Genomic DNA, 17,825 nt, shown 5'->3' on the forward strand with positions numbered 1-17,825 from the left:
CCCCCTGACCTGCTGCCCCAGCTCTGCCCCCCATGTGTCCCGTCCCCCCCACACTTGTCTGCGTGTCCGCCCTCCATCCCCCTGCCCGTCCTGTCCGTGCGTCCTCTCTCCGTCCCTCTGTCCATCCTACCCCTCCATCCTCTCCCTCCGCCCTGTCCCTGTGTGCCCCAGTGCCCTCTCTGCGACACCCAGTGCCCCCCCAGGCCCTGCAGCGTCCCCCCCCCCCCCGCGTCCTCCCACCCACCCCATCCTTCCCAGTGCTCCCAGTCTGCCCCAGCCCGGCAGCCCGGAGAGCAGGGGCAGCTCTTGGCCCCGGGCCACGCTCGGGAACGGCCCCCGGTGCCCCCGGGCTCTGTCCCGCTGCGGGGGGGTGGGGCGAGGGCGCGGGGCGAGGGGCGGGGGGCCCGTCCCGCTCCCGGGGCCGGGGCCGGGGCCGGTCCCGGGGCGTCCCGCCGTAACCGGGCGGGGGCGCGGGGGCCGTTCCGGTACCGGGGGCCGTCCCGGTGCGGCGGGGCGGGGCGGGACGGGACAGCGGGAGACAAAGGAGAAAACTTCGCGGAGACCGAGAGAGCGGCCGGGACGCCGGGAGCCGCCGGGCCACCGGGCCCCCCCGCGAGACCCCGGCCCAGCGGACGAGGCCCCCCCCGGACATCGGCTCCCCCGACAAGCGGCACCGGGGCGGCCGTACTCCCCGCCCGGGACACCGGGGCGGCCGGAGCTGCCCCGTGCCGAGTCCCTGGTCGCCCCTGAGCTCTCCCCCGGCCCCCCCGGAGCGCAGCGGGATGCGGCGGGGCTGAGTGAGCGGCCCCGCGTCCGCGGTGAGTGCCGGGGCGGGGGGGGCACCGGGACTGGGGGGGACACTGGGGGGCACGGAGGGTCGGGAGGCACTGCCACACGGGGAGGCGGCATGGCAGGGAGCTGGGAGTGCGGGCGGCTGCGGGGGCCAGGGTGGGCACATGCGAGGGACGAGGGACACGGAGGGGACACGGGGCTGGGGGTCCATGGGGCGTGAGGTGGGGGCACAGAACTTGAGGGGGAGCCCCGGGGGAGCAGCATCTGGGAAGCTACGGGGTCTGGGGGACACTGGGGACAGTGGGAGGAGGCGACCGTGAGGTCGCGTAGGGGACAAGGGTCCTGGTAGGACTCGGGGTCTGGGGGGGGGGTCACGTAGCTGTGCAGGACATGAGGGCACGAGGGGCTGTAAGGGGATGGGGGGGTGGGGGACCCAGGGCTTAGGTCACCTAGGGGTCTGGGGACAGGGGGGGTGTCAGTGGGACCCGGGAGACAAGGAGGTCCTGGAGACACGGGTCTGGGGGTCAGTCTGGGAGGCTGGGGGGGCCCTGGGGCAGGGCTAGGGGGACATAGGGCCAGGGTAGGTGGACAGGCAGCCCAGGGCTGTGGAGGGGAACGGGGGGGGGGGGGGGCTGTACAGGGAGACATAGGGGGTGAATGGGATGTGGAGTTTGGGGCCACAGGGGTCCCAGGGGAATGTGGGGTCCCAGAGCAAAGCAGGGGGGACAGGAGGGATGTTGGGATGTGGCTGGTGACACGGAGTGTCCCGGGGGGGTACAGGGGGAACACGGCATCTCAGGGACAGGGGCTGTGGGGGCGGATGATGTCTCCTGGAGGGGGACAGGGGTATCTGGAAAGGACAAGGCCGGGGGGGGGGGGGGGGAGTGTCCTGTAGGGGGACAGGGGGATACGGGGGTTTCCTGGAGGTATGGGGAGAGTGGAGGTGCTGGAGTGGGACGGAGAGGCCTGGGGACACAGGGGGGTCCTGGGGCACAGGGAGGGAGGGGGGTGGCAGAGGTCTCTCCCCAGGGCAGTGGCCAGTCCCTGTCCCCTTCCCGTAATGGCCCCAGCTGTCTGCGGGTGGGGCTGGGCTGGCTGGCGCCCAACGCCCCCGCAGACCCCCCCCCGGCGCAACGACGTGGCTCTGGGCGGTCCCGGGGCTCTGTCCCCCCTGGGCGGGATGTGGCGGGCTTGGGGGGAGACTGGGGTCTGCCACATCGGGGTCCCCATGCTCCCCCCAAGCATGGGGACCCCGATGTGGCAGACCCCAGTCTCCCCCCAGGAAGGTGATGCCGGGGTCCCCTGAGCTGCCGTGTCCCCGCAGGAGGATGAAGCTGCCACCTGCCTGCTGCCGGCTCCAGACGCTGGGGGCTGCCCTGGGGGTCTGCGTCACCATCGGCTTCACGGTGCAGCTCCTGGGGGGGCCCTTCCAGCGCAGGTGAGACACCCTCCCCCCAGGCCCCCGGGCTCACCACACGCTGCACCCCCAAAATCCCCTGGGACCTCACCCAGGGCATGTCCCAGGTGGGGCGGGACGCTGGTCCCTGACCCTTTGGGCATCTCCTGGATGGATGGGATGGGGGTCCCAGGACGGGTCCCTTGGACAGCTGGGGCCAGGCAGGACAGGGGGTCCCCACCAGCACCCCCTGACCCCGCCGCGTGTCCTCAGGGCCCCTGTGGCCCCTGCCGGCCGCCCCCCGGCGCCCTGCCAGCCCCGCACCCACCTGGTGTTCCTGAAGACCCACAAGACGGGGGGCAGCAGCGTGGTCAACCTGCTGCACCGCTTTGGGGAAGCGCGGGGGCTGCGCTTCGCCCTGCCCCACCGCTACCAGTTCGGGTACCCCAGCCCCTTCCGGGCCGAGCGGGTCAAGGGGTACCGCCCGGGGGGTCCCCCCTTCGACATCATCTGCCACCACATGCGCTTCAACCTCACTGAGGTACCAGGGGCACGTGGGGACAGCGGGGATGCGGCAGCTGTGGGGGGGAGATGGGGGGACGTGGGGGAGCTGGGCTGGGATGGGGGATGATGTGGGATGGAGAGAGGTGGGGGACAGGGCTGGGGTGGGGATGACTGGGGCTGGGGGCATCCGAGGGAGGTGGAGGACATCAGGGGGAGACATAGGAGGTCTGGGGAGATTTGGAAAGAGAAACGCTGTCTGGCCGGAGCCAGGGGATGCCCCAGGGAACACGGGACATCTGGAGGAGATGGGGGACCCTCTCGTGAGGCAGACGATGTCTAGGGGCGAGGGGTTTCCTGGGGGAGATGGAGGCTGGGGGGGAGGCGGTAGGCGTCTGGGGGATCCGGGAGACAGCCAAGGGAGTGGGGGGACGTTGGGGGCAGGGGGGGCACAGCCGGCAACCGCCGCGGTGGGGTGCCGAGCCGCCGCCGCGGTTCCCACCCAGGTGCAGAAGGTGATGCCCAACGACAGCTTCTACTTCTCCATCGTGCGGGACCCAGGCACGTTGGGCGAGTCAGCCTTCGCCTACTACCGGGCTGTGGCGCCGGCCTTCCGGCGGGCCCCCTCGCTGGCCGCCTTCCTGGCCGCCCCGGGGCGCTTCTATGAGGCCGGGGCGCGGGGCAACCACTACGCCCGCAACCTGCAGTGGTTCGACTTCGGGCTGCCGGCGGCAGAGGACGGGGCAGCGGTGGAGGCGGCGCTGGCGGGGCTGGAGCGGGCCTTCGCCCTGGTGCTGCTGGCCGAGCACTTCGACGAGTCGCTGGTGCTGCTGCGCGAGGCCCTGTGCTGGCCTGAGGAGGCCGTGGCCGCCTTTGCCCACAACGGCCGCCCCGCTGGGGACGGCCCCCGCGTCTCGCCTGCCCAGGCCGCCCGCCTGCGGGCCTGGAACAGCCTCGACTGGGCGCTCTACGCCCACCTCAACCGCTCCTTCTGGCGCCGGGCCGAGGCCTTCGGGGCTGCCCGCCTACGGGAGGAGGTGGCCCGCCTGCGCCAGCGCCGCGCCGCCCTGGCACACCACTGTCTGCAGGGTGGTGGACCCCTGCCCGCCCGCGCCATCCCCGACGGCCGCCTCCGACCCTTCCAGCCCCCCGGCCGGGCTCAGATCCTGGGGTACGCCCTGAGGGCCGGGCTGCCCCCCACCGAGCGGGAGCGCTGTGCTCGCCTCGCCACCCCCGAGCTGCAGTACAAGGACATCCTCGACCGGCGGCAGTTTGGGGGGGGCAACGCATCCGTCCCGCCCGGGGGGTAGCGGGGGGGGGGGGCCGCCAGCGGTACGCGGCCTGGGAACGGCACCATGCCTTGGTTTACCTGGGCTGGGCGACAGGCCCCCTAACCCTGATGGGGATCAGGGTCCCCCCATGGAACCACTTTGTGCCTCGGTTTACCTGCTGTGGGTAATGCTGCCCCCCCCTCCCTGCAGTCCAATGGGGATTGGGGTGTGTTGTCCGCCCCACCACCACCCCCCGGTACAGCTCTGTGCCTTAGTTTACTTGGGCTGGTAATGGCCACCTCTAGCCCCGACAGGGATCGGGGTCCTCCCGCGGTACCACCCTGTGCCTCAGTTTACCAGGGCTGGGCAATGGCCCCCTGCCCCAGTGGGGATCAGGGTTCCCCCCCCCCCGCCACGGTACATATCCGTGCCTCAGTTTACCAGGGCCGGGCAATGGCCACGACCCCGCCCCGGTGGGGATCAGGGTTCCCCCCCGCCCCGCCACGGTACAGCTCCATGCCTCAGTTTACCAGGGCCCGGTAACGGCCCCCGGGCCCGGGGGGTGGAGCAGGGTCCCCCCGCCCCCTGGGGGAAGGGGCTGGCGCAGGCCCCGCCTCCTCAAGGCTCGCTTTGTGGTAACTATGGCAATAAAGACTGGAATCAGACCGCTGACTGGGTGCTTCTGCTGCCAGTCCGTCGGCGGGGATGCCCCGCCCCCCCGGGGGAGCTGGCGAGGAGCTGCAGGAGAGGAAGTCCCGCCCCTCCGGGTGGCGATTGGTCCCTGTGCGGAAGGTAGAGCATCGATGTGCTCGGCCCTCGGCTGCCTGACCCGACCAGGACGCTCGGGGATCGGTCCCGCGCCCTGCGCGCGCCCCTCCCAGCCGCGCCCGGTCGCACCGGCAGCGCCGCCCGGATCCGGACCTGGACCCGCTCCCGGGAGCTCCCGGCCCGGCCAGCTGCCGGCACTTGCCCCGGCGCGGTCCGGCTCCGGGAGACCCTCCGGGCACGTCCGACCCGGCCCGGCATCCCCACCCCCGACACTCCCCCCGCCCCCGGGGCCCTCGTCCCCGGGGTTTCCCCTGGCCCGGAACCCGCTGGTGCCCCGGCATCGCTCCCGGGACTCTTCCGCCCGACCCCCCCCCCCCCCCCCCCAATCCTCCGGGTCGCGCCGGTCCCTGGGTCTGTCCCTCACCCCTAAGATCCCCCGGTTCCCCCGGTCCTTAGCCCCTCGCCCCCGGGGCCGGTGGCCATGGAGTCGCAGTGCGATTACTTCATGTACTTCCCGGCGGTGCCGTTCGCGGCCCGGGAGCTGCTGTCGGGGGAACCGGGCCGGTACCGGGCGCTGCCCCGCCGCAACCACCTCTACCTGGGCGAGACCGTGCGGTTCCTCCTGGTGCTCCGCTGCCGCCCCGGCAGCGGCGGCGGCACCGGGCCGGGCCGGCCGCCCTGGGCCGAGCTGGCTGCCTCGCTGGCCGCCCTGGCCAGCGTCAGCCCCGGCGGCACAGAGGCCGGCGGGGACCGGGACGGGGACGGGGACCCGGATGGCACCGGGGACGGCACCGGCAGCGGGGCCTCGCCGGAGCCCACCGTCTTCCGGGACTGCCGGGCCCTCCTGACACACAGCCAGGGCCCCCCGGGGCGCCCCTCCGCCGGGGTGGGTGATGGGGACCGGGGGTGGGGGATATGGGGGTAAGGGGGAGTCCGGAAGGGACAGGAGGACAAGGGAGGATTCGGGAGGGATGTGGGGGACAAGGGGATGAGGGAGTACGGGAGGGACCTGGGAACAAGAGAGATGTGGGGACAAAGGGGGACGTGGGGATGAGGGGCAGCGGGCAGGCATCAGGACAAAGGCCAAGGGAGGACATGGCACGGGGGAGAACGAGGGGGATGGGGCTGAGGGCCATCGTGGCGCTGAGCCCTGCTGTGTCCCCAGATACCGGTGGAGGACCCCATCGTGTCCACGGACGAGGTCATCTTCCCTCTGACCATCTCCCTCGACAAGCTGCCGCCTGGCACCCTCAAGGCCAAGGTGAGGGGTCCCTGAAGGAGGGCACCTTGAGGACAGCGTGGGGACCTTGGGGATGGGAGGGGACCTCAGAGACAGCATGGGGACCTCAAGGGCAGGAAGGGATGTTGGGGACAATATGCAGTCATCAGGGACAGGATCTTGGGGACAGTCTGGGACCACAGAGCTGGCACAGAGATCTAGGCTTGGTCCTCCTTTCTGTGTCCATCAAGGGCAAGGTAGAATTTGGGGACTGGAGGGGGCCTTGGTCATACTCTGGGGACCTTGGGGACAGCGTAGTGGCATGGGATGGGGAGCAGGATCCAGCCCTGCTTAACCCCCCCCCCCGCCTCTGGGTGAATGAAAGCCACTTGGGGTAGGTGTGGGGGAGAGGAGGAGCTGTGGGGACAGAGGGGAAGCTCGGGGCTGGACCTGTGCCAGCTGTGACCTGCGTCCCCACTGTCCGCAGATTGTGGTGACAGTGTGGAAAAGGGACACGGAGCCGCCCGAGCTGCAGGAGGGCGGCGGGTACCTAAGCCTGCTGCAGACGCGGGCGCCTGCACACGTCTTCCGCCAGGAGCAGGGGGCTTTCAAGGCGCAAGGTAGGATCGTCCCCGCATCCCCTCTCTCTCTCCGTATCCCCACGTCCCGTGTCCCCTGACCACCTGTGTCCCCATAGTGAGCACCCTGCTGACAGTGCTGCCCCCGCCTGTGGTGCGATGCCGCCAGCTCACCGTGTCCGGGAAGTACCTCACTGTGCTCAAAGGTGAGGGGGACAGGAGTCCCAGGGTGGCTGGAAAAGGGGTGGCATCTGTGGGGCGGCTGCGACAGAGCGGAGGATGTGGAGCCAGGGAGGATGTGACATGGGCTGGTGGGGGCCATGACAGCGTTCCCTGAACTGTCCCCTGATGTCCCCATCCTCCAGTGCTCAACGGCTGGTCCCAGGAGGAGATCTCGCTGTGGGACGTGCAGATCCTGCCCAACTTCAATGCCAGTTACCTGCCCGTCATGCCTGACGGGTCCGTGCTGCTGGTCGATGATGTCTGGTGAGTGCCGAGACAGCCGGGGGACCGTCCCTAGGGTGGAGGGCGGGGCGTGGCCGTGCTGCCTCCCAGACCCCACGGGGCCCCCCATTTTTCCTCAGGATGCGACCGTGCCGTGTCCCTGGCCCCACCCCAGGGAAGCACTGCCAGCCCTGGGCTGGCAGCACGGGTCCCTGCGTGTCACTGAGCTGTCCCCGCGCCCCGTCCTGCAGCCACCACTCGGGCGAGGTGCCTGTGGGTGCCTTCTGCCGCATGGCCGGCGCTGGCTCGGCCTGCCCCTGCGCCCTCAGCGCCCTCGAGGAGCACAACTTCCTCTTCCAGCTCCAGGCACCTGAGAGGCCCCCTGAGGATGCCAAAGAGGTGAGGGAACTCTGGGGGGACCCTCAGGGCTGGGTGCACACTAGGGCTGACTGCCCCGAGGCCAGGCGTGAGGGGACATTGGGGGACATCCTGGGCAGGGACCCTCCTAGTTGGGAGATGTCTGGGCCAGGATCAGGGGCCACCGTCCCGGTCGGTGGCCTGAGGGATGCTGCCCTTGTCCAGGTGTCCTCCCCTGGGGGCAGTCAGTGGAGTCAACCCTGGCTGGGACGTGGGGCCACGGTCCTTGCTGTGCGGGACCATCCTTGTTGGACCCTGAGGTGTTTGTCTTTGCCAGGGAGCCAGGGGGACGTGGGGATGTTGGGGAGTGTTCTTGCTGGTGGTGACAGGGACATCCCTGACACATTGTCACCCCACCCAGGGCTTGGAGGTCCCACTGGTGGCCGTGATCCAGTGGTCAACACCAAAACTGCCCTTCACCAGCTGCATCTACACACATTACCGGTAAGAACCACCCTGAGGATCCTTGAGGTGCCCTGTCCCCAAGCGGGGAGGGACCTCCAGATCCTCCTGCCCCAAGGAGGGGGACCCAGAGATATCCCTGCCCCTGCTTGTGCCATTAACCTCATGTCTTGGGGCTGCCACGTGGCTGTTTCCACGTCCCTGTCCCCCCATCCTCAGGGCTCTGCGGGGCCATCCCACATTGCTAATTCCGCGTCCCTGTGGCTTGCAGTGGCCATCCCCATATCAGTACACTCCTGCCATCCCCAGGCTGCCGAGCATCCGGCTGGAGCGGCCGCGCTTTGTGATGACGGCTGCCTGTGAGTCCCCAGTGCGGGCCCGGCAGCGCTTCACTGTCACCTACACGCTGCTCAACGACCTCCAGGACTTCCTGGCCGTGCGCCTCGTCTGGACACCCGAGACTGCCACGGCTGGTGGGGACAGAGGGGACGGGGCCTGGCAGGGGACGGGGCGGGGGGACGGGGATTGGAGGGGCTGGCGGTGCCTCTGGGTGTAGCTTAGAGGGGAACAGATGGGGTGAGGGAAGGGGGACAGCCAGGATGGGACATTTGTAGCCAGGAGCTGCTGGAGGTGGCCGGGCAGGGGCCAGCGGTCCCGTCCCCGCCGCGCTGGTGGTCCCTGCAGGGAAGAAGCTGTCCGGGGAGGAGCGCCGGGCCACGCAGGCAGCGCTGGATGCCATCGTGTGCCACACGCCGCTCAACAACCTGGGCTACTCGCGCAAGGGCAGCGCCCTCACCATCCGTGTGGCTTTCCAGGCGCTGCGGGCTGGCCTCTTCGAGGTGAGGTCGTCTGGCTGCGGGGCCCCTGGGGCCGCACTGGGGCCTGGCCTGGTGTCACTGCATCCCCTATCTGTCCCCAGATGTCGCAGCACATGAAGCTGAAGCTGCAGTTCACGGCCAGCGTGGCCAACCCGCCACCCGAGGCCCGGCCCGTGTCACGCAAGAGCAGCCCCAGCAGCCCGGCCGTGCGGGACCTGGTGGAGCGGCACCAGGCTGGGCTGGGCCGGTCCCAGTCCTTCTCCCACCAGCAGCCGTCCCGCAGCCATCTCATGAGGTACGTGGGGACAGCTGGGACCTGGCAGAGGGACACATGGGATGGGCAGAGCACCTGGGGCATGCTTGGAAGGGACCCGTGGAACAAGATGGGCACAGTGGTGGGATCAGAGCAGGGTCGGGGGGGGGCATGCAGAAGGGCGATGTGGTGGGGTGACAGGCAGGACAGGGCTGGGGCACGCCTGAGACAGGGAGGACACCCAGGACAAGGGTGACCCGGGGCAGCCCCCATCACCTCCCCACGCCCCAGGTCAGGCAGCGTGATGGAGCGACGTGCCATCACCCCGCCGGTGGGGTCCCCTGTGGGACGTCCCCTCTACCTGCCCTCCGAGAAGACGGTGCTGTCCCTGGACAAGATTGCCAAGCGGGAGTGCAAGGTGCTGGTTGTGGAGCCTGTCAAGTGATGGGGACCTGGGGGATAATGGGGATGGACAAATCCTGCTGCGTCCTGGAGACTGCACTGGAAGGGGACAAGCTTTGGGGGGGGTGGAGCGCAGAACGCAGGGGGCTGGGGCTCTGTCTCTGCACTCCCAGGTGATGAACCTGCTGCTTCACTGGGACTGGACTGGAACGTGCCATGGGGGTACCAATGGGGACAGGGGTCTGTCCCCAGCCTGGGGGTGACAATGCTCTGGGGATGGGGGTGGCATGGGGGAAGCGGGGAGACGTCCTGCGGCTGGTCCCAGCGCTGTTTACACCCCTTCAGCTTCCTGCGTTGCCTTGAATTGGCTGCTTGGGGTGGGAGGAGGGATGGGGGGAACAAGGGACCAGGACCTCTCCCTGGGGCCATGGGGGACACTGGGACCCGTCCTTGGGGCACTGAGCCAAAGGCAGGTCCTGCACTGCCAACCCCTGTGCCCCGCTGGGGATGGGGATGTCTCCGTGCCTCCCAATATGGGTGGCACCTCCACTCCCTGTTATTTATTTGTCTCCGCACTGGCTGCTGTCCGTGTGTGTGCGCGTGTGCCAATAAAGCGCTGGCCTGGACATGGAGACAAGTCTGTCACTGGGGGATGCTGAGGTGACTTGGGGTGTTGCAGGGTGTGGGAGTGGGGGGAGCAGGAGCCCCCCGAAGGGCTCTGCGTGCCCCTCTCCTACGAGCGCCCCATCTCACCCTGTGCCCTGTCCTGAGTGGACGTGTATCCCCCCACAAAGAAGCCAGATGGGGGGGGGGTCCAGGACATAATTTATTGCCTCAATAGAGGGACAGTGTGTGCGGGGGGTGATGCTGCGGGGACCCGAGGCACATGGGGGACACCACGTGGCCTTGGGGACTGCACGGACACGGAGGACCAGTCCCCAAGGCCCTCGAGGTGACAGGGACGTGACTGGGTGTTGCTGCAGGGCCCTGGGGCCAGCAGGGACAGGGGAGCCGGTCCTCCGCTACCCTGAGGCCCTGTGGACAGTGGGGATGAGGGGGACTGTCCCCCGCCTTGGTGACAGCGGGGGTGCGTCTCAGACGGCAACGGGCTCCTGGATGTGGTTCTGCCGCTTCACCACGAAGAGCTTCTGTCCAGAGACAGTGACGAGGAGGGAGTGTTCCCCGAACACCACTGCGGGGACAGGGTAAGCACAGGGGCTGGGCCACCAGGGCCAACACCAGCACCCCAAGCGCACTGGGGGCACTGCCACCCCGGGGACAGGACAAGCACAGGGCCACTGACACCCTGGGGAGAGCACCTGGGACAGCAGGGGCACCACCACAGGGACAGTACAGTGGTCGGGGCTGTTATGGGCACAGTGGGGCCACCAGCACAAGGACAGTATGAAGGTCACAGCCACCCTAGGGGCAGTGGGACCACCACTACTGGAGGGATAATTTGGGGTCACCCCTACAACACGGGGAACAGCAGCGCCACCGCTATCCCCCTTGGCAGTCATGGCCACCCAGGGGATGGCAGGGCCACCAGCACCACCCTGGGGACAGTTTGGGGGGCACTGTCTTGACCCTGGGGGTGGTGTGGGGGTCAGGGCTACCCCAGGGACAGCCCACACTCACCAGAGAGGCGCTTAAAGGGGGGGTCATGGCCGCGCTGGAGCCGCAGCCCACAGGCCGTGGCCACCAGCTCCGAGAGGATGGCGGCTGTCTGCTCATCGTTCTCTAGGTCGCCTGATGACTGGGGAGCGGGGCAGGGGAACAGTGTCAGTGGGACCCGGGCGTCTGAGCCCACCCCTGCGCCCAGATACGCGGGTACACCACCCCCTCCCAGATACCCGGGTACCCCTTCCACCCCGCCCAGGACCCGGGTGTCTGTCGGCCCCCCCCGGCCCCTCGTCCCGGCACCCAGGTGCCTCCGAGTACCTCTGTGTCCCCTCCGCACTCCCCTCCCGCCCCGCAGGGACGCAAGTGTCCGGGTGTCGTCCCCCCCGCTCCCCCCGCCCTGCCCCGGGACCCCGCCCCAGGCCTCTGGGAGCGGGTGCCGCCGCCCTCACCGCCAGCACGGCCCCATCGCTGATGACCAGGTAGCCCAGCTGGTCCGGGATGCGCTCCAGCCCCTGGGTCAGCGCCGTAGTCTGGGGGCAGCGGGGGGGGGGATCCGTCAGCCCGCACGGCACAGGGCCCTCCCGGTTCTCCTCCCGCCTCAGCGCGCCCCTAACCCCAGCTCCCCCCATGCCCCAGTGCCCCCGGTGCCTCAGAGCGCCCCCCGCCATCCCAGTCCCCGCCAGTGCCCCTCATCCCGGCGGTCCCGGTTCCTCCCTCCCGCTTTCTCCCGGCGCCCGCCGCAGCACTCACCATGGCGCCGCTCCGGCGCCGTCCCGGTCAGGTGACCGCCGCGCCCCGCCCCGCCCCGCCCCGCCGTCCCATTGGCGCAGGGCTCCGGCGGTCATCGGCCCGCCCCGCCTCCCTCGGCGCGCGCCGCGGGTCCCGCCCCCGTCGGCTCGCCCGCCAGTGGGAGCCAGCTGGGAAAGCACGTGGCGAGAGAGGGCGCGGCCCGAGCGCCTCCCGGCGGGCAAATAGTCAGGCTTACATTTGCATAGAGGGAGCCGCCTGCCGCGAGGGACGACGGGTCCCCTCCCGTCTACAGACCCCGCCCTCCTCGGGGGCCCCGCCGCTTCTATTGGTCCCGCCGCAGCGGGGCGGGGCCCGCGTCCCGGGGGAGGGCGGAGCGTCACCATCGCAGGGGCCGCCTGCGCCGCCGGCGGGCAGCGGCCGGGGGGACGCGGGGCTCGCAGGAGCACGGGGGCGACACGCAGACCCCGGCCTCTGAGCGGCCCCACAGCGCATCCCGTGTCCCCCGTGCTGACCCCGTGTCCCATCCCGTGTCCCCCAGCCTGACCCCATGTCCCATCCCGTGTCCCCCACCCTGGCTCTGTGTCTCCCATGCTGACCCCGTGTCCCATCCCGTGTCCCCCACCCTGACCCCATGTCCCATCCCGTGTCTCCCGCACTGACCCCGTGTCTCATCCCGTGTCCCCCACGCTGACCCTGTGTCACATCCCATGTCCCCCACCCTGACCCCATGTCCCATCCTGTGTCCCCCACCCTGACTCTGTGTCCCCCACACTGACCCTGTGTCCCATCCCGTGTCCCCCACCCTGACCGAATGTCCCATCCCGTGTCCCCCGTGCTGACCCCGTGTCTCATCCCGTGTCCCCCACGCTGACCCCGTGTCACATCCTATGTCCCCTGCACTGACCCTGTGTCCCATCCCGTGTCCCATCCCGTGTCCCCCACCCTGACCCTATGTCCCATCCCGTGTCCCCCGTGCTGACCCTGTGTCTCATCCCGTGTTCCCCACCCTGATGCCATGTCCCATCCCGTGTCCCCCTGACCCTGTGTCCCATCCTGTGTCCCCTGCACTGACCCCGTGTCCAATCCAGTGCCCCCCCGACCCTGTGTCCCCCTGACCCCATGTCCTGTACTATGTCCTGCGCAGTGACCCCGTGTCCCATCCCATGTCTCCCCCGATCCCATGTCCCATCCTGTGTCCCCCACCCTGATCCCATGACCCCCGCACTGACTCTGTGCTCCATCTCATGTCTGTCCTGGACCTCACAGCTTTTTAATTTTTCCTTCTATGTCTACTTCTATCAAGCTCTCTATCCTTTTTTTAAAATTCTTTTGTGTTTGTCACATGCCCTGTTGCTTTGTAAGTTTCTTATTTTTTTTCTTTTCTCTCAATTAATCCTGAGGCATTATAGGGTCTCCTCGGCACGCTTTTATCTCTGGAGCATCATTTGTACCCCTCTCAGTTTGTCAGAACATCGTCTCTTCCTCAGAGCAGTCTTTTTATCCTCTCCTCCATCTTGCTTGACTCCAGTGGGTCAATGTCTCCCTCATGACATCTGTACTCTATTCAAATCCCCTCCCGAGTACCTTTGTGCCCTCGAACTCTCTTCTGTGTCTCTGGCCACCTCAGCACCCCTCTGTTTCTGTCACCATGCTTCCCGTGAGTGTTCTTGCATTCCATGACCATCCTTTAGTCCTGCAGTAGGCATTGTATCTTTTTTATTCAGAGACAACTCTTCCTCAGGCTTTCATTGTGCACCAGAGCACTGTTACCTTCCCCTCCGCCATGTCAGATGCCTCTGTTCGGTCCCCAGTCCCCTGAGGACATCTGTACTCTGTTCAGATCCCTTCCTGAGTACCTCAGTGTGTCAGAAATCCTTTGTCTCTATGTCCACATTTCCCCCGCCCCCAGAGCCCTCTTGTTCCTGTCATGACGCCTCCTGAGACTGTCCTCGTGCCCTGTGGCACCCTTCCAGCTCCGCAGCCCTCTTTGTATCTCTCTTATTGAGACAGAGCCCTTCCTCAGGCTTTCTCTGTGCCCCAGAGCTCTCTTACCTTATTCACTGCCATCTCAGATGTCTCCCTTCAGTCCCTCATCCCCTCAGGACATCTGTACGTGGCTGGGACGCTGTTGAGGATTTCTTGGCTGGGCGAGGGCATGTGAGCAATCCAGCCTTTAGCTGGGAACGAAGCATAAGTTTACAAAGTGCTGAAGCAGACAAGGACTCTGTGTCCTTCTACGCTGGGAAAAAGGAAGATAAGAAGAGCCTGACAAACAACTCCTGGATGCCGAAGAATGAGATAAGTAACTGCTGGACACCTCGTGAAGAAGCTTGCACAGCCAATAGAGGATAAGATAGCGTCGCGTGAAACGGGGTATTGTACCAATCAGAGTATTGTATAAGGCGCATGCACAAGTGCATAAGGTATATAACTGTGCTAAAAGTTGTAGTAAATGGGCTTCACTTGATCACATTGGTCTGTGCGTGATGTCCCCTGTGGATCCTCCGCAACAGGATGCCTTCCTGAGTTTTGCATTGTGTCCCAGAGCTGCCTTCTGTCTCTCTCTCAGCACCCTCTTACTCCCACTGTCATGCCTCCTGAGGCCATCCTCGTGCCCTACAGCCGTCTCTTCAGTCCCTGGTTCCCTAAGGACATCTGTAGTCTGTTCAAATCCCCTCTGGACCACTTCATCATGTCCTAGAGCCTTCTTTTGTGTGTCTATCTCAGAACCCCTCCGCTACTGTCACGATGCCTCCCTGAGCCTTCTTTGGTATCTTTGGCTGAATTGGGACCCCTCTAATGGTGTCATGATGCCTATTGATGCCTTTGAGGTTGCCCTTAGCACACTTTTAGCTTTGTAGCGGACTTCACGTCCCTCTTGTTCCCTCAGAGGACTTCCCGAGTCTGTATCTGTGACCCAGCCCAGCCACGCTGTCCTCTCTTCCCTCTAGCTGTGCCTCCATTTGTTCCCTGGCCCTCTGATGACATGTTTACTTGGTTCAGATCCCGTCTGGATTTAACTGTTGTGTCCCCAATCCTTTTTGTGTCTCTCTGGCTCCCTCAGGACATTTCTTCTCCCAGTCACAATGCCTCCCAAGACCTTCCTTGTTCTCCACATCCATCTTGTAGCACTTTAGGTGGGGCCACATTTGAGCCACAGAACATGCATTTGTTCCTCTACGCTACCTAGGATTCCCACCCAAGACCATCTGTTCTCCTCTCAGATGACCATCTGAGTTCCTCCTTGCCATCACTAAGCCTTCTTTTTTCCATCAGTCCCCCTCAACACCCCTCTCCTCACAGTCACAATGCCTCCCGAGACCTCCCTTGATCTCCACAGCACCTTGTAGCGCTTGATCTCCCTTTCTATCTCTCTTGTTCCACAGGAGCCACCCTTCTTTCTTTGCTATGCAGCACTCCTTTATCTTTCTCTCTGCCATTGAAGGTGTCTCCATTTGGTTCCTCTCTCACTCAGTCTTCTCCAGTTTGCCTAGATGCCCTCCTGAGACTCCGAGGCCCTTGCTGTGTCTTGTCTCCAAGCCTTCTTTTCTTACCCTGCCCCCCTCCTAATTCCTCCACTCTCTAAAGCAATGTTTTCCGAGTCCTTTCTAGTACTCCTCAGCAATCTTGTAGCACTTTAGCTCCCTTTCCGTTTTATTTTTTTGTGCTCTTCAGAGCGCTCTTATCTTCCTCTTTGCCATTTAGGATGCCTTTGTTCAGCCATGCCCCCCTGACTATGTCTGTAGTGTGTTGAAATCCCCTTCAGAGTTCCTCACTGTTATCTCTGAGGCTGCTTTGGTCTCTCAGGCCCCCTCAGGACTCCTCTGCTCCCTTTGCTGAGCTCTTGCGAGACATTCCCTACGCTCTAGAGCCTGTTTTCGATTGGGAGGGCACTTTGCACCCCTCTTTGCCCCTCAGAACCCCTCCTGAGTCCTCATCCGTCACCCCGGTCAGTCCTTCTGTCCTCTCATCTGTTTGGTGCGCCTCCATTTGATCCCTGGTCACCTGAGGACATCTGTTCTTTGTTCAATTCCCTTTTGAACTCACTGCACCCCCAAGACTTCTCTGGTCTCTCTGGCCCCTTCAGAACTTCTCTAATCCCTGTGATGATGCCTCTTGCTCTGTCAGAACCTTTTCCAAAGCCATATTTGTGCTCCAGAGCAGTCTTTCTGTTTTCCATCTTATAATGTGTTTCCATTTGGTATCTGGTACCCCAAAGATGTCTATTGTCAGCTTAGATCTCCTCTTGGGTTTTTCAGAGGAGGCGATAGCCTTAATCTATTTTTATCGATACATCTCCAGTGGTGTTTTTTGTTGTGTTTTGCAATTTGTTTCTGTTCTAGCTACTTAGATGTTAATTAGGCTGCTTCATACAGTTTCTGATACATTTCTTGTATTTCAATGTTTTTTTTGTGTTTTCTGTCCTTTGGGACTCATCTAGTTCTCTTAAGGGAGTCAGTTAGAGAGACTTTAGTCACTCTGAATCATTGGTCATTTACTGCAAATAATTTACTTCGCAAATGGAGATATTTTTGAGAAGGGATTCTTAAGGGATCCAATTCTGCTTTGTCATTCAGTCCTATCCAGAAGGTAGTTCTCATAGAAGTTAGGTGATATGCGTGGTCTTGCTAGAAATGAAGTGTAACCCCATAGTGTTTTGGGGTTTTTACAGGTTAGTTTTAAGGACTAAGGTTAGTCTTAGGGTTAATGTTGGGTTAGGGTTAGGATTAGGGTTAGGGTACGACTTAGGGCTAGGGTTAGGGTTAGGGTTTAGGGTTATGGTTAGGGTTAGGCGTTATGGGTTAGGGGTTAGACTTAGGGTTAGCGTTACGGTTAGCGGTTAGTGGTTAGGGTTAGGGCTAAGGTTAGGGTTAGGGTTAGGGTTAGGGCTAGGGTTAGGGTTAGGGTTAGGGTTACAGCTAGGGTTAGGGTTAGGTTAGGGTTAGGGTTAGGAGTTAGGGTTAGGGTTTCTATTAGGTTAGTATTAAGGGCTAAGGTTAGTTTTAGGGTTAAGGTTGGGTTAGGGTTAGGATTAGGGTTAGGGTACGACTTAGGGCTAGGGTTAGGGCTAGGGTTAGGGTTAGGGTTTAGGGTTATGGTTAGGGTTAGGGTTTAGGGGTTAGGGGTTAGGCTTAGGGTTAGCGTTACGGTTAGGGGTTAGGGGTTAGGGTTAGGGCTAAGGTTAGGTTTAGGGTTAGGGTTAGGGCCAGGGTTAGGGTTAGGGTTAGGGTTACGGCTAGGGTTAGGGTTAGGGTTAGGTTAGGCTTAGGGTAAGGAGTTAGGGTTAGTGTTTCTATTAGGTTAGTTTTAAGGGCTAAGGTTAGTTTTAGGGTTAAGGTTGGGTTAGGGTTAGGATTAGGGTTAGGGTACGACTTAGGGCTAGGGTTAGGGCTAGGGTTAGGGTTAGGGTTAGGGTTTAGGGTTAGGCTTAGGGTTAGGGGTTAGGGGTTAGGGGTTAGGCTTAGGGTTAGCGTTACGGTTAGGGGTTAGGGGTTAGGGTTAGGGCTAAGGTCAGGGTTAGGGTTAGGGTTAGGGTTAGGGCTAGGGTTAGGGTTAGGGGTTAGGGTTACGGCTAGGGTTAGGGTTACGGCTAGGGTTAGGCTTAGGGTTAGGAGTTAGGGTTAGGGTTTCTATTAGGTTAGTTTTAAGGGCTAAGGTTAGTTTTAGGGTTAAGGTTGGGTTAGGGTTAGGATTAGGGTTAGGGTAAGACTTAGGGCTAGGGTTAGGGCTAGGGTTAGGGTTAGGGTTTAGGGTTATGGTTAGGATTAGGGGTTAGGGGTTAGGGGTTAGGCTTAGGGTTAGCGTTACGGTTAGGGGTTAGGGGTTAGGGTTAGGGCTAAGGTTAGGGTTAGGGTTAGGGCTAGGGTTAGGGTTAGGGTTACGGCTAGGGTTAGGGTTAGGGTTAGGTTAGGCTTAGGGTTAGGAGTTAGGGTTAGGGTTTCTATTAGGTTAGTTTTAAGGGCTAAGGTTAGTTTTAGGGTTAAGTTTGGGTTAGGGTTAGGATTAGGGTTAGGGTACGACTTAGGGCTAGGGTTAGGGTTAGGATTAGGGTTTAGGGTTATGGTTAGGGTTAGGGGTTAGGGGTTAGGGGTTAGGCTTAGGGTTAGCGTTACGGTTAGGGGTTAGGGGTTAGGGTTAGGGCTAAGGTTAGGGTTAGGGTTAGGGTTAGGGTTAGGGCTAGGGTTAGGGTT

General features: G+C 63.8%; 3 protein-coding genes across 4 annotated transcripts; 2 read left to right on the plus strand and 1 right to left on the minus strand.

Moving 5' to 3' along the window:
* The first annotated feature begins 414 nt into the window (after positions 1-414).
* On the plus strand, positions 415-4,625 carry GAL3ST4 (galactose-3-O-sulfotransferase 4). Its single transcript, XM_075042258.1, has 4 exons — positions 415-818; positions 2,117-2,230; positions 2,462-2,729; positions 3,196-4,625. The coding sequence occupies exons 2-4, from the start codon at positions 2,121-2,123 to the stop codon at positions 3,997-3,999; spliced, it is 1,182 nt and encodes a 393-aa protein (XP_074898359.1). The 5' UTR covers positions 415-818; positions 2,117-2,120; the 3' UTR covers positions 4,000-4,625.
* Positions 4,626-4,832: 207 nt separating this feature from the next.
* TRAPPC14 (trafficking protein particle complex subunit 14) lies at positions 4,833-9,887 on the plus strand. The gene is made up of 11 exons (XM_075042250.1): positions 4,833-5,614; positions 5,894-5,989; positions 6,435-6,567; positions 6,645-6,731; positions 6,891-7,011; positions 7,221-7,368; positions 7,748-7,830; positions 8,098-8,261; positions 8,473-8,627; positions 8,708-8,901; positions 9,151-9,887. The coding sequence occupies exons 1-11, from the start codon at positions 5,210-5,212 to the stop codon at positions 9,302-9,304; spliced, it is 1,740 nt and encodes a 579-aa protein (XP_074898351.1). The 5' UTR covers positions 4,833-5,209; the 3' UTR covers positions 9,305-9,887.
* Positions 9,888-10,069: 182 nt separating this feature from the next.
* LAMTOR4 (late endosomal/lysosomal adaptor, MAPK and MTOR activator 4) lies at positions 10,070-11,712 on the minus strand. Of its 2 annotated transcripts, XM_075042272.1 has the most exons (4): positions 11,635-11,712; positions 11,334-11,414; positions 10,900-11,017; positions 10,070-10,453 (listed from the first exon to the last, which is right to left on the minus strand). In XM_075042272.1, the coding sequence occupies exons 1-4, from the start codon at positions 11,635-11,637 to the stop codon at positions 10,356-10,358; spliced, it is 300 nt and encodes a 99-aa protein (XP_074898373.1). In that variant the 5' UTR covers positions 11,638-11,712; the 3' UTR covers positions 10,070-10,355. The 2 variants fall into 2 exon arrangements, with proteins under 2 accessions (XP_074898373.1, XP_074898374.1); XM_075042273.1 differs by lacking the exon at positions 11,334-11,414 and having other exon boundaries at positions 11,635-11,699.
* Positions 11,713-17,825: the final 6,113 nt, after the last annotated feature.

The sequence above is a fragment of the Buteo buteo genome, chromosome 12 (genome assembly GCF_964188355.1).
Source record: "Buteo buteo chromosome 12, bButBut1.hap1.1, whole genome shotgun sequence".
In the NCBI taxonomy this organism is placed as follows: Eukaryota; Metazoa; Chordata; class Aves; order Accipitriformes; family Accipitridae; genus Buteo; species Buteo buteo.

Excerpts from the sequence above, each read along its gene's own strand:
- GAL3ST4 (XM_075042258.1), top strand. The coding sequence starts at position 2,121 with ATGAAGCTGCCACCTGCCTGCTGCCGGCTCCAGACGCTGGGGGCTGCC. Across the intron at positions 2,231-2,461 it reads GGGGGGCCCTTCCAGCGCAG|GGCCCCTGTGGCCCCTGCCG; the intron begins GTGAGACACCCT and ends GCGTGTCCTCAG. Across the intron at positions 2,730-3,195 it reads TGCGCTTCAACCTCACTGAG|GTGCAGAAGGTGATGCCCAA; the intron begins GTACCAGGGGCA and ends GTTCCCACCCAG.
- TRAPPC14 (XM_075042250.1), top strand. The coding sequence starts at position 5,210 with ATGGAGTCGCAGTGCGATTACTTCATGTACTTCCCGGCGGTGCCGTTC. Across the intron at positions 6,568-6,644 it reads GGGGGCTTTCAAGGCGCAAG|TGAGCACCCTGCTGACAGTG; the intron begins GTAGGATCGTCC and ends GTGTCCCCATAG. Across the intron at positions 7,831-8,097 it reads TGCATCTACACACATTACCG|GCTGCCGAGCATCCGGCTGG; the intron begins GTAAGAACCACC and ends TGCCATCCCCAG.
- LAMTOR4 (XM_075042272.1), bottom strand. Across the intron at positions 11,018-11,333 it reads GCGATGGGGCCGTGCTGGCG|TCATCAGGCGACCTAGAGAA; the intron begins GTGAGGGCGGCG and ends CCCGCTCCCCAG. Across the intron at positions 10,454-10,899 it reads CCCCTTTAAGCGCCTCTCTG|TGGTGTTCGGGGAACACTCC; the intron begins GTGAGTGTGGGC and ends CTGTCCCCGCAG.